This window comes from Castor canadensis, chromosome 11 (assembly GCF_047511655.1).
Source record: "Castor canadensis chromosome 11, mCasCan1.hap1v2, whole genome shotgun sequence".
In the NCBI taxonomy this organism is placed as follows: domain Eukaryota; kingdom Metazoa; phylum Chordata; class Mammalia; order Rodentia; family Castoridae; genus Castor; species Castor canadensis.
In genome coordinates this window covers 142,715,968-142,736,935 of record NC_133396.1, presented here as the reverse complement: position 1 = coordinate 142,736,935, position 20,968 = coordinate 142,715,968, and the positions used below count along the sequence as shown (strand labels likewise).

The window sequence follows — 20,968 nt, the reverse complement described above, 5'->3', positions numbered from 1 at the left end:
TTGCCTTCACCAAATCCCAGTAACTCCCTAAGGATGCCCTCTCACACTCACTTTCCCCATTTCACCTTCATCAGTTCACAGACAGCTAACTTACAAGGTAAAGCACAGAACTAAGTGGTAGTATTGTCTTTGAGCTTGGAGCCCAAGCTGTTTGACTCAGAGTCTGTGCTCCTCATTACTACATAGTTGTAGTACCTCTTATAATGATTGATTATATTGTTTGGTATGTAGAATAACTAAGCTATTATTTGTAGTTGTCAGTTAGTAATGGTTTTACTTTTGGATTACCTTCAAGAAAGCACAACTCAACAACATGTAGTTGCTCCAGAACCAGCTTCCCATGAGGAAAAAGGGAAATCAAAGGAAGAGGAGGAGCAAACTCATGATTGTCTAAAGGCCAAAAAAGTCAAGCTTATGTCATGTGACAGAACAGGTATGCAATACCAACATGAACCAGCTTGTTTAAAAAACACAAATATTTTCAAAGTTTTCTATGATTTGTGTGCTTAAGATGGACACTGATTATAGAGAGACCAGTGAATTGCTGGATTTTATGTGTGTTTGCTTAAAGAATTATTAATTTTTTAATTCTTTTTGAAAATCAAAATACTATATTTTTATTGTATATTCATTTATTCATATGTACACACATTGTTTGGACCATCTCTCCCCCATGCCCACCATCCTCCCCTGCCCTGTCCTTCCCAAACCCCTCCCTTCCAGGCAAAACCTGTTCTGCTCTCTTCTCCAATTTTGTTGAAGAGAAACATAAGAGATAATAAGAAAGACATAGCATTTCTGCTAAATTGAGATAAAGATAGCTGTACAGAGAGATTCCTAGCATTGCTTCCATGCACGTGTGTATTGTAACCCAAACTGGTTCATTTCTACCAGACCTCTTCACTACTTCTGGGTCACCTTCCCATAGTGGCCTCTGTCAGTTTAAGATTACTATATTAGCTCCTCTACAGTGGGCGCATCAAACATTTTCAAGTTTTATGTTTCCTTCCCTTCCCCTATTCCTCCTGTACACGTTCTCCCCTTAGTGTGTGACCCATGTTCAATAATACTACTGCATTTGTTTTAGGTCTATAATCCCCATATGATTTTTAGCATTCTTTTTTTTTTGAGTTTTAATTTTATTTTATTTTTATTGTTGTGCTGGGTGGCAGTACATTGTGGCATTTACCAAAGTTCTTACAATATATCAAATATATGGTACTTGAGTTCGCCCCCTCCACCATTCTCCTTAAGCCCCCCTCCCCCCATTCCCAGAATATTTTTTATTCTTTTATTCACATGTGCATACATTGCTTGGGTCATTTCTCCCCCCTGCCCCCCTACCCTACCCTCTCTCCCCTCAGTTCCAGGCAGGTCCTGTTCTGCTTTTATCACTAGTTTTGTTGAAGAAAAGAGACAAGCCTGATAAGGAAGACAAAGCATTTTTGCTGGTTGAGTTGAGGCTAGCTGTACAGAAATATTCCTAGCATTGCTTTCGTGTACACGTGTTATGACCCATATTGATTCATCTCTAACTGATCTTTACTCTGGTTACTGATCCCCTTCTCATGATAACCTCTGTTGCTTTAAGGTTTCTGTATTAGCTCCTCTGGAATGAGGGCATCAAATGCTTTCATGTTTTGGGTTTTCTACCTATTTCTATATCACCCAAATGTGCTCTCCCCTTATCATGTGATCCGAGTCCAACCACATTGCTGCATTTGCCCTAGATCTAAAGTCTGCATATGAGAGAGAACATACGATTTTTGGTCTTCTGAGCTTAGCTGACCTCGTTCAGAATGATGTTCTCTAGTTCCGTCCTGCAAATGATAAGATTTCATTCTTCTTCATTGCTGAGTAAAATTCCATTGTATACAAGTACCACATTTTCTTGATCCACTAATCAGTAGTGGGGCATCTTGATTGTTTCCATAACTTGGTTATTGTGAATAGCACCGCAATAAACATGGGTGTGCAGGTACCTCTGGAGTAATCTGTGTTGTATTTCTTTGGGTATATCCCCAGGAATGGGATTGCTGGATCATTTGGCAGATCTATGTTTAGATTTTTAAAGAGTCTCCAGATTTTTTTCCAGAGTGGTTGTACCAGCTTGCATTCCCACCAGCAGTGAATTAGGGTTCCTTTTTCCCCACATCCTCGCCAACACATGTTGTTTATGGTGTTTTTGATGATGGCTATTCTAACGGGTGAGGTGGAATCTTAGTGTGGTTTTGAGTTTGCATTTCCTTTATGGCTAGAGATGGTAAGCATTTTTTCATGTGTTTTTTGACCATTTGAATTTCTTCTTTTGAGAAAGTTCTATTGCCCATTTTTTAATTGGTTCATTGATTTTAGGAGAGTTTAGTTTCTTCAGTTCCCTGTATATTCTGGTTATCAGTCCTTTGTCTGATGTATAGCTGGCAAATATTTTCTCCCACTCTGTGGGTGTTCTGTTCAGTTTAGAGACCATTTCTTTTGATGAACAGAAGCTTTTTAGTTTTATGAAGTCCCATTTATCTATGCTATCTCTTAGTTGCTGTGCTGCTGGGGTTCCATTGAGAAAGTTCTTCCTATACCTATTAATTCCAGAGTATTTCCTACTCTTTCCTGTATCAACTTTAGAGTTTGTAGTCTGATATTGAGATCCTTGATCCATTTTGAGTTAATCTTGGTATAGGGTGATATACATAAGTCTAGTTTCAGTTTTTGCAGACTGCTAACCAGTTTTCAGAGCAATTTTTGTTGAAGAGGCTGCTATTTCTCCATCGTATATTTTTAGCTCCTTTGTCAAAGATAAGTTGCTTATAGTTGTGTGGCTTCATATCTGGGTCCTCTATTCTGTTCCACTGGTCTTCATGTCTGTTTTTGTGCCAGTACCATGCTGTTTTTATTGTTACTGCTTTGTAATATAGTTTGAAGTCAGGTATCGTGATACCTCCAGCATTGTTCTTTTGACTGAGTATTGACTTGGCTATTCATGACCTTTGTGATTCCATATAAATTTCACAGTAGATTTTTCAATCTCTTTAATGAATGTCATTGGAATTTTGATGGAAATTGCATTAAACATGTAGATTACTTTTGGGAGTATCGACATTTTTACTATGTTGATTCTACCAATCCATGAGCATGGGAGATCTCTCCACGTTCTATAGTCTTCCTCAATCTCTTTCTTCAGAAGTTTATAGTTTTCCTTATAGAGGTCATTCACATCTTTTGTTAGGTTTACACCTAAGTATTTGATTTTTTTTGAGGCTATTGTAAATGGAATTGTTTTCATACATTCTTTTTCCGTTTGCTCATTGTTAGTGCATAGAAATGCTAATGATTTTTCTATGTTGATTTTATATTCTGCTACCTTGCTATAGCTATTGATGATGTCCAGAAGCTTCTGAGTAGAGTTTTTTGGGTCTTTAAGGTATAGGATCATGTCATCTGCAAATAGGGATATTTTGACAGTTTCTTTACCTATTTGTATTCCTTTTATTCCTTCTTCTTGCCTAATTGCTCTGGCTAGGAATTCCAGTACTATGTTGAACAGGAGTGGAGATAGCGGGCATCCTTGTCTGGTTCCTGATTTTAGAGGGAATGGTTTCAGTTTTTCTCCGTTAAGTATAATGCTGGCTGTAGGTTTGTCATATATAGCTTTTATAATATTGAGGTACTTTCCTTCTATTCCTAGTTTTCTTAGAGCTTTTATCATGAAATGGTGTTGGATCTTATCAAAGGCTTTTTCTGCATCTATTGAGATGATCAAGTGGTTTTTGTCTTTGCTTCTGTTAATGTGGTTTATTACGTTTATTGATTTTCATATGTTGAACCACCCCTGCATCCCTGGGATGAAGCCTACTTGGTCATGGTGAATAATCTTTTTGATGTGTTGTTGAATTCGGTTTGCCATTATTTTATTGAGGATTTTTGCATCAATGTTCATTAAGGAGATTGGCCTATAGTTCTCCTTTTTGGAGGTGTCTTTGCCTGGTTTTGGGATAAGTGTAATACTGGCTTCATAAAATGTGTTTGGCAGTTTTCCTTCCCTTTCTATTTCGTGGAACAGTTTAAGGAGGGTTGGTATCAGTTCTTCTTTAAAGGTCTGATAGAATTCAGCAGAGAATCCATCAGGTCCTGGACTTTCCTTTCTGGGGAGACTCTTGATTGCTGCTTCAATTTCATTTTGTGTTATAGATCTATTCAGGTGATTAATTTCCTCTTGGTTCAGTTTTGAATGATCATATGTATCTAGAAATCTGTCCATTTCTTTAAGATTTTCAATTTTATTTGAATATAAGTTCTCGAAGTAGTCTCTGATGATTTGCTGGACTTCCATGGTGTTTGTTGTTATCTTCCCTTTTGCATTCCTGATTCTACTAATTTGGGTTTTTTCTCTCCTCATTTTAGTCAGGTTTGCCAGGGGTCTATCGATCTTGTTTATTTTTTCAAAGAACCAACTTTTTGTTTCATTAATTCTTTGTACGGTTTTTTTGGTTTCTATTTCATTGATTTCAGCTCTTATTTTTATTATTTCTCTCCTTCTATTTGTTTTGGGATTTGCTTGTTCTTGTTTTTCTAGGAGTTTGAGATGTATCATTAGGTCATTGATTTGGGATCTTTCAATCTTTTTAATATATGCACTCATGGCTATAAACTTTCCTCGCAGGACTGCCTTTGCTGTTTCCCATAGGTTCCGGTAGGTTGTGTTTTCATTTTCATTGACTTCCAGGAACTTTTTAATTTCTTCTTTTATTTCATCGATGATCCATTCTTCATTAAGTAATGAGTTATTTAGTTTCCAGCTGTTTGCATGTTTTTTGTCTTTACTTTTGTTGTTGAGTTCTACTTTTACTGCATTGTGGTCAGATAGTATGCACGGTATTATTTCTATTTTCTTATATTATTTCTATTTTCTTATATTTGCTGAGGCTTGCTTTGTGTCCTAGGATATGATCTATTTTGGAGAAGGTTCCATGGGCTGCTGAGAAGAATGTATATTGTGTAGAGGTTGGATGAAATGTTCTGTAGCCATCAAGTAGGTCCATTTGATCTATTGTATATTTTAGATCTTGGATTTCTTTATTGATTTTTTGTTTGGATGACCTGTCTATTGATGATAATGGGGTGTTAAAGTCTCCCACAACCACTGTCTTGAAGTTAATATATGCTTTTAGGTCTTTTAGGGTATGTTTGATGAAATTGGGTGTGTTGACATTGGGTGCATACAGGTTGATGATTATTATTTCCTTTTGGTCTATTTCCCCTTTTATTAGTATGGAATGTCCTTCTTTATCTCGTTTGATCAATGTAGGTTTGAAGTCTACTTTGTCAGAGATAAGTATTGCTACTCCTGCCTGTTTTCAGGGGCCATTGGCTTGGTAAATCTTCTTCCAGCCTTTCATCCTAAGCCTATGCTTATTTCTGTCAGTAAGGTGGGTCTCCTGTAAGCAACAAATTGTTGGATCTTCCCTTTTCATCCATTTCGTCAAACGGTGCCTTTTGATGGGTGAATTAAGTCCGTTAACATTAAGTGTTAGTACTAATAGGTATGTGTTGATTCCTGTCATTTAGTTGTCTTAGTTGTTTGAAGGTTTGATTGTGTGTACCTAAGTTGAGGTTACTCTCTACTTTCTTGCTTTTTCTTTTCCTGTAGTTTGGTGCTGTCTGCCCTTTCGTGGTTATGTTGGTTTTCATTTTCCATGTGCAGAATCCCTTGAAGAATCTTTTGTAGTGGTGGCTTTGTGGTCACATATTGTTTTAGTTTCTACTTATCATGGAAGACTTTTATTGCTCCATCTATTTTGAATGATAGTTTTGCTGGGTAGAGTATCCTGGGGTTGAAGTTATTTTCATTCAGTGCCCAGAAGATGTCACCCCATGCTCTTCTTGTTTTTAATGTTTCTGTTGAGAAGTCTGCTGTGATTTTGATGGGTTTACCTTTGTATGTTACTTGTTTTTTCTCTCTTACTACCTTCAGTATTCTTTCCCTAGTTTCTGAACTTGTTTTAATGATGATATGTCGTGGAGTAGTTCTATTCTGATCTGGTCTGTTTGATGTCCTGGAGGCCTCTTGCATCTGTATGGGAATATCTTTCTCTAGATTTGGGAAATTTTCCGTTATTATTTTGTTGAATATATTACGCATTCCCTTTGCTTGCCCCTCTTCTCCTTCTTCGATGCCCATGATTCTCAAGTTTGGTCTTTTGATGGAGTCAGTGAGTTCTTGCATTTTCTTTTCACAGGTCTTGAGTTGTTTAATTAATAGTTCTTTGGTTTTTCCTTTAGTTACCATTTCATCTTCGAGTTCTGACATTCTGTCTTCTGTTTATCTATTCTGCTGGATTGGCCTTCTGTTTTGTTTTGCAGTTTTGTTTCGTTCTTTTTTCTGAGGTTTTCCATATCCTGAGTGGTTTCCTCTTTAATGTTGTCTATTTTTGTCCTGAGTTCATTTATTTCTTTATTAATCGTGTTCTCTGTTTCACTTTGGTGTTTATACAGTGCTTCTGTGGTTTCCTTTATTTCTTCTTTGGCTTTTTCAAATTCTCTATTTTTGTTGTCTTGGAATTTCTTGAGTGTCTCCTGTACATTTTGGTTGACCCTATCCAATATCATCTCTATAAAATTCTCATTGAGTACCTGTAGTATTTCTTCTTTTAAATTATTCTTGTGGGCTTCATTGGGTCCTTTGGCATAATTTATCTTCATTTTGTTGGAGTCTGGATCTGAGTATCTGTTTTCTTCATTCCTCTCTGGTTCCTGTACTCATTTTTTGCTGTGGGGAAACTGGTTTCCCTGTTTTTTCTGTCTTCCCATCATTGCCCTTGGTGTTGTTACTGTCCCTGTACTGTGTGCAATTAAGTATTTTCTAGCTTGTAATAATAACAATGGTAATATTTAGAATGGAAGAATGAGTGGAGATGGAAAGCAAGAAGTTAAAGGAAAGGGAAAAGCAAATAAATAGACAAGAAGGAGAAAACAGAACAAGGAATCAGACAAGGAAGTTTCAAAGGTATAAACTGGGAATGTTAGTGTACTAATTGACAGTAAGCTGAACAGGCATTAGAGTGACAGAGAGAGGATTGAAAATAAAAAATAAAAAATAAGATAAGAATGAAAATAAAAAATAGGTAAATGAAAGAAATATCTACATATAAAAATAAAATAAAATGAAAAATAGAAAATTAAAAAAAAAAAAAAACCAAAAAAACCTCCAAGTTGAAATGCAATGAAGTTTCATTCTTAATAATTTGGGTGTCCGTCTCAGTCTCCAATCCTGGAGATGGTGCCTCAGATGTTGTTCTGTAGTTGTCTCATCAAAGGGGACTCATAAAGTAGAACAAAACTACATGCACACACACACACAAAAAAAAAAACCATAAAAAACCCCACCAAGTGTCCCAAGTTCAAATGCAATACAGTTTCAGTAAGTTTTTCAGCATGCAGGTGTAATTCAGTTGTTCTCTCATCAAAGGTAGGGAGAAAAAGAAAAAAAAAACAAAAAAAAGAATCTGGAGACAGTTCTGAGAATGGTATCTATGGCTGTGGCTTGCCTGCCCGCTGCTGTCAGCCTGCTGTTGCTGGAGGCATTATTTATGCAGATCTCTGGGGTGAGCTTAGCACTCGCCTGGCCGTGCAGGCATTGTTTACTCAGAGTTTTCCTGTGAGCCTCTTGCTACAAGCTTTCCCCTTTCCAAGCACACTGGGAAAGGTGACACTGCACCCGCGTTCTCAGGCCTGCGTTTTTATTTACAGTTCATGTGGGAAGTGGGTCTTCCCCTCTCTCCTGTGCAGTTTTCCTCCCACTGCCACTTTTACAGGCTTTCCTGCTCCTGATTACTGGATGGTGCTGCTGCTCCTGCCAGCCGCCATGTTTGTTTACAGCTCACGTGGGAAGTGGGTCTTCCCTCCTCACCTGTGGAGTTTTCCTCCCTCTGCCACTCTCACAAGCTTTCCCGCTCCTGGTTGCTGGGCGCGTGCCCCCGCTCCCACCAGAGCCTCTCTGGCCCGCCCAGCTTGTTTATTTACAGTCCCTGGAAGGATTTCCTTCCCCCAATCTTCGGTGCTCAGTGCACCCCACCCTCTTTCCTGCTTGTCTTTATTGTTCTTATTGCTTATTATTCAGTTTCTCTTTTTTCCCCGGGTGGGGGTTGGTCTGTCCAGGGGCTATGCTGCTGTGGCCCAGGCTTGTCTGTGGGAATACCGTGGTACTGCGAAGCTCACCTTGTCTGTGTCTTCCCATGCCATCTGGGCGCGGGCCACTGGCGGCGCGGGGGCCCTCCTTGTTTCTCCATTTAACATGAAGTGGAGATTCTCTGCGCCGGCTGGAGGTGTGGAGGGGTCAAAGTTTTGCCTCTTCTCAGTGATTTTGCCTGCAAAGTGTGTCTCCAGCATCTCTCCAAGATTTCACTATAGGAGGCTCTCTTTCTGCTTCCTCCCTCTAACCGCCATCTTGGAATCCAGCCTCTTTACCTATTTGTATTCCTTTTATTTCTTCTTCTTGCCTAATTGCTCTGGCTAGGAATTCCAGTACTATGTTGAATAGGAGTCGGGATAGTGGGCACCCTTGTCTTGTTCCTGATTTTAGGGGGAATCATTTCAGTTTTTCACCATTAAGTATGATGTTGGCTATAGGTTTGTCATAAATAGCTTTTACAATGTTGAGGTATGTTCCTTCTATTCCTAAGTTTTCTTAGAGCTTTTATCATGAAGTGGGGTTGGATCTTGTTGAAGGCTTTTTCTGCGTCTATTGAGATGATCAAGTGGTTTTTGTCTTTGCTTCTATTGATGTGCTGTATTACATTTATAGATGTGAGTATGTTGAACCATCCCTGCATCCCTGGGATGAAGCCGACTTGGTCATGGTGTATGATCTTTCTGATGTTATTGGATTCTGTTTGCCATTATTTTATTAAGGATTTTTGCATCGATATTCATTAAGGAAATTGGGCTATAATTCTCCTTTTTGGAGATGTCTGTCTGGTTTTGGGATGAGAGTAATATTGGCTTCATAGAATGAGTTAGGCAGTGTTCCTTCCCTTTCTATTTCATGAAACAGTTTAAGGAGAGTTGGTATTAGTTCTTCTTTAAACATCTGATAGAATTCAGCAGTGAATCCATCGGGTCCTGGACTTTTCTTTTTTAGGAGACTCTATTGCTGCTTCAATTTCATTTCAAGTTACAGTTCTGTTTAGGTGGTTAATATCCTCTTGGTTCAGTTTTGGATGGTCATAAGAATCTAGAAATTTGTCCATTTCAAGATTTTCAAATTTATTAAGTGTAGGTTCTCAAAGTAGTCTCTGGTGATTCCCTAGATTTCCTTGGTTTTTTTTGTTATCTCCCCTTTTGCGTTTGATTTTACTGATTTAGGTCTTTTCCCTCCTCATTTTAGTCAGATTTGCCAGGAGTTTGTCAATCTTGTTTAGTTTTCAAAGAACCAGCTTTTTGTTTTGTTGATTCTTTCTATGGATTTTTTTAGTCTCTCATTCATTAATTTCATCCCTTGTTTTTATTATTTCTCTCCTTCTGCTTGGTTTGGGTTTTGCTTTGTTCTTGTTTTTCTAGGAATTTAAGATGTAGCATTAGGTTATTTATTTGAGATCTTTCTGTCCTTTTTATATATGCATGCATGAGTATAAACTTTCCGCTTAGGACTGCCTTTGCTGTGTCCCATAGGTTCTTGTAGGTCATGTTTTCATTTTCATTAACTTCCAGGGACCTTTTAATTTCCTCTTTTATTTCATCTATGACCCACTGATCATTGAGCAATGTGTTATTCAGCTTCCAATTGTTTGCATATTTTCTGCTGTTGTTTTTGTTGTTGAGTTCTAGTTTTAATGCACTGTGATTAGATAGAATGCAGGAGTTTATTTCTATTTTCTTATAATTACTGAGGCCTTGCTTTGTGTCCTAAGATGTGATCAGTTTTGGAGAAAGTTCCATGGGCTGCTGAGAAGATGTTGGGTGAAATATTCTCTAGACATCAGTTAGATCCATTTGCTCTATGGTGTGATTTAGTTCTAGAATTTCTTTATTGATTTTTTTGTTTGGATGACCTATGTATTGGTGATAGGGGGTATTATAGTCTCCCACTACCACTGTGTTGGAGTATATATGTTCTTTTAAGTCCTTTAGAGTATGTTTGATGAAATTGGTTACACTGACATTGGGTGCATACAGGTTGATAATCGTTATTTCCTTTTGGTGTATTTCCCCTTTTATTAGTATGAAGTGTCCTTTATCTCATTTTATCAATGTAAGTTTGAAGTCTACTTTGTCTGATATAAGTATTGCTACTCCTGCCTGTTTTGGGGGGCTATTGGCTTGGTAAATCTTCTTCCAGCCTTTCACCCTAAGCCAGTGTTTGTTTCTATCAGTGAGATGGGTCTCCCTCATTGCTGGATCTTCCTTTTTAATCCAGTTTGCCCGAGGGTGTCTTTTGATGGGGAAGTTGAGTCCATTGACATTCAATGTTAATATTGATAGGTATGTGGTGATTCCTGCCATTTAGTTGTTTTTGTTGTTTAAGGGTTTGATTGTATGCAGCTGGATCAATGGTTTGATACTACCCATCCTTTCATATTCTGTGTGAAGAATTCCTTGAAGAATCTTTTGGTAGTGGTGGCTTTGTGGTCATATATTGTTTTAGTTTCTGCTTATCATGGAAGATTTTTATTGCTCCATCTATTTTGAATGATAGTTTTGCTGTGTAGAGTATCCTAGGGTTGAAGTTATTTTCATTCAGTGCCTGAAATACCTCACACCATTCCCTTCTTGCTTTTAAGGTTTCCATTGAGAAATCTGCTATGATAAAAATTGACTGAGACTATTCAATGGTTATGCTCCTAATTATGGTTTTAGAACTCTATGTAAGATAAATTATATAGTTTTGTTTTATTCTTGTAGTAAAACTTGATAGTATCCTTTTTTTGTGTGGTGCTGGAGATGGAACACCATTCTAGGCAAGCACTCACCATTGAGTTATATCCCCAGACTTAGTTTTCTGAGACAGGGTCTCTCTGTGTAGCTCATACTAGCCTTGAACTCTTGGGCCTCAAATTTGCAATTCTTCTTCTTTAGCCTCTTGAGTGCTGGGATTGCAGGTAAGTATCACCACTCCCAGGTTGATGGTATTTTGTCTAACAAATGTCAGTAGTTCATCTACATAGGTTTTTTTTCCCACTGACATTTTGTAGTTGGCAGTTTATATCTGAAATTCTTTTTTGACCTCAGGGCTTTGCACTTGTTAGCCAGGTGCTTTCCCACTTGAGTATTTCCAGCCCTTTTTGCTCTGGTTATTTTAGAGATAGGCTCTCACTTTTTGCCCTTGGCTGGTCTGGACAATGATCCTCCTATTTTATGCTTTCTGCTGGGATGACAGGTTCTCTACCATGCCCAGCCTTCTTCTATTGAGATGGGGTCTCATGAACATTTTTTCCCCAGGCTGCTTCCTAAGTAACTAGGATTACAGGCATGAACCACCAGTGCCTGGTTCTGAAATTGTTATTTATTCCAATATTGTAAGTTTTATAGGAAATATCATGTTCCAGAGATGGCCTTATTATCACCAAGCTATTAAACCATAAACTTCAGAGCCTTTCACTCTCATAGGTTTCTTCTATTTTTTTTTAAGAAATCTACTCAAAATTATAAATGCCTCAGATAGCACAAAATCTGCAGCCATGTGGTGGTATTCAGCCCTCCCTTGCATATGGGTAGGACCTGTGACTGCTTCTAACCAACAAAATGAGAATGATGGCTGTCACTCCCTTCTGTGATGACAGTGTATTACACAAGACTCTGTCTTGCCAGCAGGCCTATTTTAGTCTCTCTCTTTCCTTGGCTGGAGTTAAGGAAGAAGCAGTTAGGATTCTTGCTGGTGACTACAGCATTTCATAAAGTAGCTGGTTTCATTTAATCCTTAGTGAAGAAGTTGTTTTAGTCCTATGTTGGTTGTGATTTGTGGGGAGCCAGAAATATAAAATAACATTTTAGGATTGCTGGTATTGCCAGCATGGCATTTTGTATGCTCTTCCTCTTATGAGTTGTTCTATCAGAAAAGGAATTTGAATAAAAACTTATGTACAACAAAGGGAACAATCAGTAGAGTGAAGGACAACCTGCAGAATGGGAGAAATTATTTTCAAACTATTTAACTAACAAAGGATTAATGTCCAGAATATATAAGGAACTCAAAAAAGTTAAGAGGGGAAGAAAACAAATTAGAAAATCAAATTAGAAAATGGTCAAACGATCTGAACAGACATTTCTCAAAAGAAGATATACAAATGAAAATTGCTCAGCATCACTATTATCAGGGAAATGCAAATCAAAAACCACAATGAGGTAGCACTTCACAGTAGTTAGACTGGCTACTCAAAAAGACAAGAAAAGGAGGACAGGAAGGTAAAATACGTCCTGTCCAGGGATGGGTACCAGTGGGAGGAGGGAGAGCATAAGAAAGGGTGAAGGAGGATGAATAAGTTGGAAGCATTTTATATTCATGTATGAAAACAGAACAATAAAATGTGTTGAAATTGTTCTAAGAAGAGGGAAAAGTGATAAAGGAGAAAAATGGAGGGGATAAATCTAATTAAGATATATTGTAAGCACTTATGTAAATGTCACAATGTACACCCTGTACAACTATTAACATGCTAATAAGAAAAAAGAAAGTAACTCCTGAAACAAAAGCTTGAGGGAGAATATGAATGTAATAAATATTTCATTTATGTAAACAAAAAAGGCAAAAAAATTATAAACGCTGGCAAGGATGCAGAGAAAGAAGAAACCTTGTATACTGTTGATGCAATGTAAATAGTACAGCTGTTATGGGGAACCATATTGAAGATTCCTCAGAAAATTAAAAACAAGTACCATGAGATCCACCAATTCCTACTGCTGAGAATATATTTAAAGGAAATGAAATCCATGTGTCAAAAAGACCAATGACTGTTACACTATTCACAATAGCCAAGATGTGAGATCAACTACGAAGTCCATTGGCAAGTGAATGGACATCTGAAATGTGATATATACACAATGGAGTATTGTTCAGCTATAAAAGTAATGAAATCCTGCCATGTGTGGCAATGTGAATGGAACTGGAAGAAATCATGTTAAGTGGAATAAGTCAGGCACAGAAAGACAAATACTTGATATTCATATGTGGGATCAAATATGTTGATTTCATAGAGTAGAGTGGTCACTAGAGATTAGAAAGAGCAGGGAGGAGTTCAGACAGAGGTATGAAGAGGAAAAAGTTCTAGTGTTAACAGCACAGTAGGGTGACTACAGTTTACAACAATTTATTACATACTTTATAAAGAACCAGAACAGAGGATTTTAAAGCTTTGTAACACAAAAGAATGATAAAATGTTACGGAGATATAAACTTCATGCTAATGTCTGTGGTTTGATCATAACACATCTCATGCATATACTAAATCATATTGTACCTCTATAAATAGGTACAATTTTAAAATTAATTTTTAAAAATTAAAAAAAATTTAAGGGATAATGAGCACAGCATGGTCAATAAAAGCCAAGAAACAAGACTATTTCAAAAAGAAGAGTTGTTAGCTGCCAGCCAAGAGATCAAGAGAGATATAGTCTGCAAGGAGTGTCCTCAGGAAGACTGTCTCCAGCCTTTTAACTGGCTCCTGTCCTAGTCTTTTTCTCTTGCTTCCTATTTGTAATTGTGACATGTTTTTAAATAGATATTGTTCCTTTTTTTGAGTTTCTGTTAAAGGTAAATTTCAAGCTATATATAATTATGTAGTCATTATGTAATGTCTAATGGTATAAGTTACCATTTAATTTTCCCTCTATGTGGAAATATTTGGAATACCGTACATTATCTCTAAGTGATATGATATCTATATTTGTACTTATATTGGACTTTTAAAACAGAACCAAAAGATGATGATGTGACAAGACATATTATTGAGCTAAGAGAGAAGCTTGGTTGGCAAACTGTATTATGGCAGCACAATTTGAAATATAATAGTCCTGAAGTTGCAGCTTGGAAGGTTCTAAAGGTATTACTCTATTTTGTTCAATTTTGGACTACAAAAATGAACACATGAAACTATCTTAATTTTTATTTAATTCATGGTAGCTATTGCATCAAAATCAGGTGTGACATCAATACCAAATTACAATAAATAGTTTCATGGTTAATGCTTTTGAAAAATATTTCACATCATTTTATTTCACCAATTTAAATAATGAAAATGGATAAAGCATATAAACTTTAAGTCTGTAATACATCAAAATATTTGTGTCTATTCCCCTTCATCCCTTCCTCTAGCTGATTAGGTCCATTGGAAAGGATACCATCTACCTTAAACTAGAATATTCTCTTTGCATATCAGCTTTTTGTGACTTCTAAAGAAACTTATCTAAGAAGCCTATCAGAACTGCATATTCTCATCTGCACCCTAGACACACTGAATCAGAAACTCTGGAGGGTGGAGACTGGCAATTTGTATTTTACTGAGCTCTTGGGTGGTTCTAATACACAGTTAAGAACCACTGCTCCAAACCAGAGGTCTGCAAATATTTCCTACCAAGGGCCAGGCAGTGAGTATTTTAGACTTTGTAGGCCCTGTGTTGTTATTGCAACCTCTTACTCTGTTATTGGTAGTGCAGGATCACTGGTAGACAAATGGTGTGAGTCCAGCAAAACTTCATTTGCAAAAACAGATGCCTAACTCAGACCACAGTCTGTTGACCTCCCTCTGGATAAATGTGCTTTTGATCATTGTTCAGAGGCAGCATAATGTAAAGTACATACATAATGGAATCAAATTCACATAGTTTGGATTCTCTGCATACTCAATGGTGTTAACTTGGGCAAGCTTCTTACACATTCCTAGCTTTTGCTCCTTTGACCTGGAAATGGAGATGATAGCAATTGTTCTAGAAAGTTGTGTGGAGTTTAAATGAAATAAAGCATGTGTCATGATACCAGGTAGAATGCAGACACAGTATTTAAAAAGAAGCATAGAACAAAACCATAGCTGGATGTGGGTTCTTTGTACTTTGCAAAGGAAAAACTGAGTGAGAATATGGAAGCAACACTTGTTTAATTGAAAAATCATTTAATTAAAGCATACACTTCTATAGTTGATTTTTAATTGCGTATGTGATCCATCTAAAATAATATATATGTTAAGTTTCTAATAACCTCACATTTGGAATTATAATTCAGAACAAAAATGCCTTAAGTGGCCAAATAACTATAATAAAGCCTGTGCACTCTACTAGTCATCACTCAGTTATTAATTTCCTCTTATTCACAGGATTTAAACTTGTTTTTGCAGATTTCTTAGTCCAGATTATATCAGAAGCCAAAATAAAAAAGTAGAAGCTAAAACAATTGGAAAGAAACAAATAATCTTCATGGAAGAAAAGATTTAAAAACTGTATAAAATGAATCCAAAATTTAAAACTATAGAAATTAGAAACTTTAGTTACTTAACTCAGTAGCTTCTGAAGGCATCAATTATTGCTAAATACTTTTTGAATAATAAAATTTATCCAGAAAAGACAAAATTAAATTTCCTTATGATTTTAGAATTATTTGCATCAACAAAACAAGTTTCAAACCTTAAAGAAAATAGCTTTAGAAATTACACTTAAAAGTTTTCTTCATGTAGAATGTCCAATTTCTAAATAATACCAAGTAAATGAGGGAGAGATGCTATCATTTACTGCAGAAGCTTTGAATGTGAGTTTAGAATCAGACTTGGATTTAAAACCATGCCTTGCCATTTCTTGAATCTGTGACTTTTTTTCAAATTACCTGATTTAATATAATATTTATTTCTGCATCTTTAATGAGATTTAAGTATCAAACTTTAATCTTTTTTTTTTTTTGGTAGTACTGGGATATGAACTTGGGGCCTTACCCTTGCTAGGCAGGCGCTTTTACCACTTGAGCCACTCCACCAGCTCCTCAAACTTTAATCCTTCAAATTTAAGAGATTATAGATATTAAACTCATCATTGTTAATATGTGTGAAGCACTTGGTACTCTTAAATATTTATTACTTGACAAATCTTAGCTATAGTTATTAGGTAAGCTTCATGTGTCTGGAAGATTTCTGGTGTTGCCAGGCAAATTCATTGGAAGACAGCATCTAAAAGCTATGCCATCACACTTTGTAGGTTAGTAACCGTGCGTCAGTAAGTACAGGAGTAATTTTTTTCTGAATATTTTGCTACTACATTGTTTAAGGATAAAAATTAAATATATTAAATCTATCACAAGATTGACCTTGTTGAACTTTTATTAGACATGATAATAAAATTGATGTTAGTTTTCTACAATGCTATTATTTTTAATCTGTATTAAAATTGTTTCAATTAACTGCTCAGTCACCTTATTAGTTAATTATTCAAATTAAGGTGTTTTTTTTTCACCTCAGGAAACTTTAAAAGATGGTGGTGAATTTGTATATTGCCTTCCTCGGGATAACATTAAAGACCTTTACAATCCGTATGATCTTCAGGTAGTCTCTGCCCATATAGCTAGGAAATGCAAGGAATTTTGGATTATTACTGCTTCATTTATCTCAAAGGTAATATATAATGGATGTCTTCAGCTTCCAGATTTATCATTTTAAAGTGGGATAGCAGTGCATGCCTGTAATCCCAGCACTTGTGAGGCTGTGGCAGGAAAATCATGAAAATCAGAAAATATGCAATTTAGAATTTAGTGCCATATATTTTATCTAAGAATCTCCTTGAGAGAAAGTTATTTTATAGTGATTTTTTCCTTCTTTGTACAGACTTAGGTTTAAGAATTCAATTTTAAGAACTTTCTCACCTCTCAAATATTTTATTAATATTGGGTATCATTTTTAAAGGGAGAACTAGAACAGGTATTTTCTGGTATTTGGAATGATAATACAAAGAAAGAATATTCCTTATTGACACATTTGTCAGAAACTTCATTATCACATTAAAAAATCCCTCTAGTATACTCTTACCATAGCACATTAATACTTACCTCAAGTTGTAATTATTCAGTTACTTGTTTTGATCCGTTGTTTAATATCTGTGTATCTTCCTCTGCTTTCCCAGCCTTCCAACTAAAATAAACTCTAAGTAACCTTGGGCAGGATCACACCTGTAATGAAATAGAGCTGTATGTGCAGATGTGAAAATACCTCAAACATGCAATATCAAGTGAAAATGGAAGGAAGTTCTGTATAAATGAAAATATGTGTAGATATATACATGCTGATATAGGCATACTTTGATTTATGGAAGAAATTTAAGACAATATTAACATTGGGTGAAGGAGACGGACTTGGAAGAGGAAGAATTCCTTTATAAAGGGCATACAATTCTTGTATGTCAAAGTGTATATCTGTATATCAGGACAGTGGGATTGTAAACTGAACTACTACTCTGTGTAGTAAAAATTGGACTCCCAAATATGTACATACACTTTGGGGACCAAACCTATGGCCTCACATATAGGCACTCTACCTCTAAACCACATCTCCAGCTGAATTCACAAATACTACTTTTATAGAAAACATGAAAATTATGAGAGTCAAAATTTTAATAATCAGTTGTGAAGCATCTCTGGGTAGGGAGGAAATTTCTCTTATCCTCACTCTGCTAGAGCATAGAAGTCCAGTAGGAGAAAATGGCAAGTCTGGGAGCTGTGTTAGGGAAGTTAAGTTTGGGTGCAGATGAGATAGGTAAGGGCTCCAATGTAGAAAAAAGCTTAATTTGAAAGGCAAGTAGTTAGGAACTAAATAAAGCTGTCTTTAATTTCTTGAAAATGGCACCTCCTTATCAAAGAAATAGTCACGTTTCTGTGCTTTATACCTGTAGGTTACTAAAATAAGTGATAATACAGAAGAAATAGAGCTTATACCTGCTTTGGAATGGCTGTCAGACAGAAAACGCTACTATTTCCTACAGCAGTTAAAGATGTTTTCTAATTTCCGGTGAGATGAATAAAAACAAAACTAATCCTTTATAGTTTGATTCTATTGCAAAGGTCAACTACCTGGATGACATCTGGGTTCCACTATAATGGCGCCATTTATAGGGAATTACAGGAGTGAGGGGGCACTCCATAAACGTGTTTTACATAAGGAAGATTACTCATTTAAGTATTAAAACTCTTAATTTTAGTCCTTTTTGATAAATTTTATGAAAATTATTATTGTCGAGCAAAGTCAAATAGACCATACAGACCTTACTTTACCATTTTCCATGCATTTTTATTAAATAAACATTTACTGAGTGTCCATTAAGAATCAGGAATTATTCTAGATGCTGGGGTTACTATATTGAACAAACCAAGTAGCTTACTCTAAGAGCCTATTATAGTGGGTGAGAGATAACAAACATGGAAACATGCAAACTAAGGAAAATAAAACAGAGTAAGGAACCTGAGGGCATCTTGTTGAGTCAAGCCCATCACTGAAAAATTACCGAGCGCTAAGGAACTAGATAAGCACAGTGTGTTCCACCTGTTGCAACAGGGCTCTCGGGACTCAGCTATCACAGTGTAGTCTATAGCTACTGTTCTTTCAGTGTTTGTATAGTACCTAATTTTATAGTTGTCTTGTTTCTTCTCTAATAGCTGCCTTTTCTTGTGGTCTGTTGCTATCTGCTGGGGACTAGGAAGTGAGAGAAAGTGTACAAATGTGTGTATACATGTATACATATACCAAAAAAACCATATCTCACTGAGAAAAATAAACATTGGTTTAGAATGAAAGGGTGGGAGAAGATTTTCCAAGCAAATGGACCCCCAGAACAAGCAGGTATAGCTGTAATTATATCTGATAAAATAGACTTAAGACTAAAATCAGTCAGAAGAGATAATGAAGGTCACTTCATATTAATAAAAAGAACAATCCATCAAGAGGAAATAATTATGTCAATAATTCTTAACATATATGTGCCAAACTTTGATGTGTCCAATGTGCAAAACCCTACTGGACTTCAAAGCACAGATGGACCCCAACACAGTGATAGTGGGAGAACTCAAATACCCCGCTGTCACCACTAGATAGATCATACCATGCCTCTTTCAGATTTCTTTATTTCACATTGGCCAACATCATCACTAAGATTGGTTGTTTGGCTGGCTTCTTGGGCACTCGTATTCCATCATTGTCCCTCACTCTCTGGTTCTTTGCCATCAAGGGGTCACAGGTCAGTGGTCATTTTCCTCAAGGGGAAGAGGCCACCAAATGAGTAATTGTGATGTAGCACTGAGCTGGCCCTCCTGATGTAAAATGGAAAAGCTGAGGGAGAACTGCAGAGAGTTGGCCTGTCTTCCTCATGGATGCAGATTATGATGTACAAGTAATCCTCAGGGAAATGGTTCATTTCCTTCTTGAACAGGTTCTTTGAGCTTTGAAAAGTGACATATGTATCTTTGTTTTCATAACTATTATAAATATCAAAATAACATAAGTTACCTGAATTTTTACTTACCCCACTACACTGAAAATTGAACTTTTTTTCAAATAAGAGTTAGTTTTCAAAATAGTGAGCTAAATAATGTATGTATAAGGGAAAATAATAAATTTACAGTTTTTAATACTTCCTGGGATATTATAGGTAAATGAATCCCATATTTGTGAGAATGATGACTTGTCTTTATTCTTTTGATAGTTTGAGAGGACCTTTATGTGGTTCAGTGTTTATTTTAGGCTGCTTAGGATGAATGAAGCATGTTCTAGGGAATTTTCTAATATTGCTAAGCTCTTACTAAATTCTATATAAATGAACAATTTACAAGTATAGAATTTCTTAAATGTTTTTCTTTTCAGAATTAATAAAGCCTTTGTTACCTGGAAATTGAATGTTAGAAGAATTAAGACAGAGAAGAGCAGGTAAGTCTTAATATTCAATATGCTTACAAAAATTTGAAAAGCAAAGCTATACTTTAAAAGCAGATATAATTTAATTTTCACCCAGTGATTGGAAAGTCACATTCGGATGTCTTCATGATCATATTTAACAGTTTTTTTGAGGGGCAATGCTAGGGATAGAATGTAGGGCCTACTGCATGGTAAGCAGATGCTTTAACACTGAGCTATACCCCCACTCCATGATTTAACCCGCCTTTATTCTTTTAAAGACAGTTAAAAACTTCCTATGTTTCACAGGATACCATTCTGTAGTCATAATACTATGAAGAACCATGGTGAGTTCCCCTGGTCACTTTGTCTTACCTTTTGCTTCTAAGAAGAATAATTGAGTCATTCAGGATAGGAGATATTTTGTATCATCTCAAACAGCCAAGTGTTTTGTTGCTTTTATTAGAGTTTTCATTTGGGGATAATCATGGATTGAAATGCATGACCCTGTTTTCCCCAAAAGGGAAACAGTTTACAAAACTATAGTACACTTTGCAAACTAGGACATTGGCATTAATATTACCAAGCTACAGAATGTTCCCATCACCACAGGATCCTTCAGCTTGGCCTTGGTGGCTGTCCTCACTTTCCTCCCATTCCTACCTCTTGTTAACCTGAGGCAACAATTTCTATAATTATGTCATTTCAAGAGTTTTTATGACAGATGATAAGAAGAAGAAAGAAAGAAAGAAGGGAGGAAGCACTCAGAGGTTTTGACATGGATTGTGATGATGGTTCACAGATGTATACTTCCCTCCAAACATATCAAGGTGCAAACATTAAATATGTATAGCCTTTGTTTGTCCATCGTATTTTAACAGAAGAATGACACAGAGGTGGAATCATCCAGTACATCACCTTTGGGATTGACTCTTCATGTAGCGGAATCTAGAGATTCACCCAGGCTGCTTTATCTGTGGAGGGTTCCTTTCTGTTGTTCACAATGTTTATGATATGGTGTACGTTTGTTTAACTATTTACCTGCTGAAGTACACCTGGGTAGTTTCTAGCTTTTGGCTATCATTGAAAGCCACTGTGAGCATTTGCGTATAGATACTTTTTTGAAAACTAAG

The 20,968-nt window shown here is 36.4% G+C and overlaps 1 protein-coding gene across 1 annotated transcript in view; it reads left to right on the top strand.

The window, feature by feature from the left end:
- Dnah14 (dynein axonemal heavy chain 14) overlaps positions 1 to 20,968 on the top strand; it is a 279,653-nt gene that overhangs the window by 22,457 nt on the left and 236,228 nt on the right. Inside the window, exons 3-6 of the mRNA XM_074044804.1 lie at positions 13,900 to 14,027; positions 16,422 to 16,574; positions 17,845 to 17,960; positions 19,806 to 19,868. Coding sequence (XP_073900905.1) covers positions 13,900 to 14,027; positions 16,422 to 16,574; positions 17,845 to 17,960; positions 19,806 to 19,868 — 460 coding nt within the window. The remainder of the gene's footprint in view (positions 1 to 13,899; positions 14,028 to 16,421; positions 16,575 to 17,844; positions 17,961 to 19,805; positions 19,869 to 20,968) is intronic.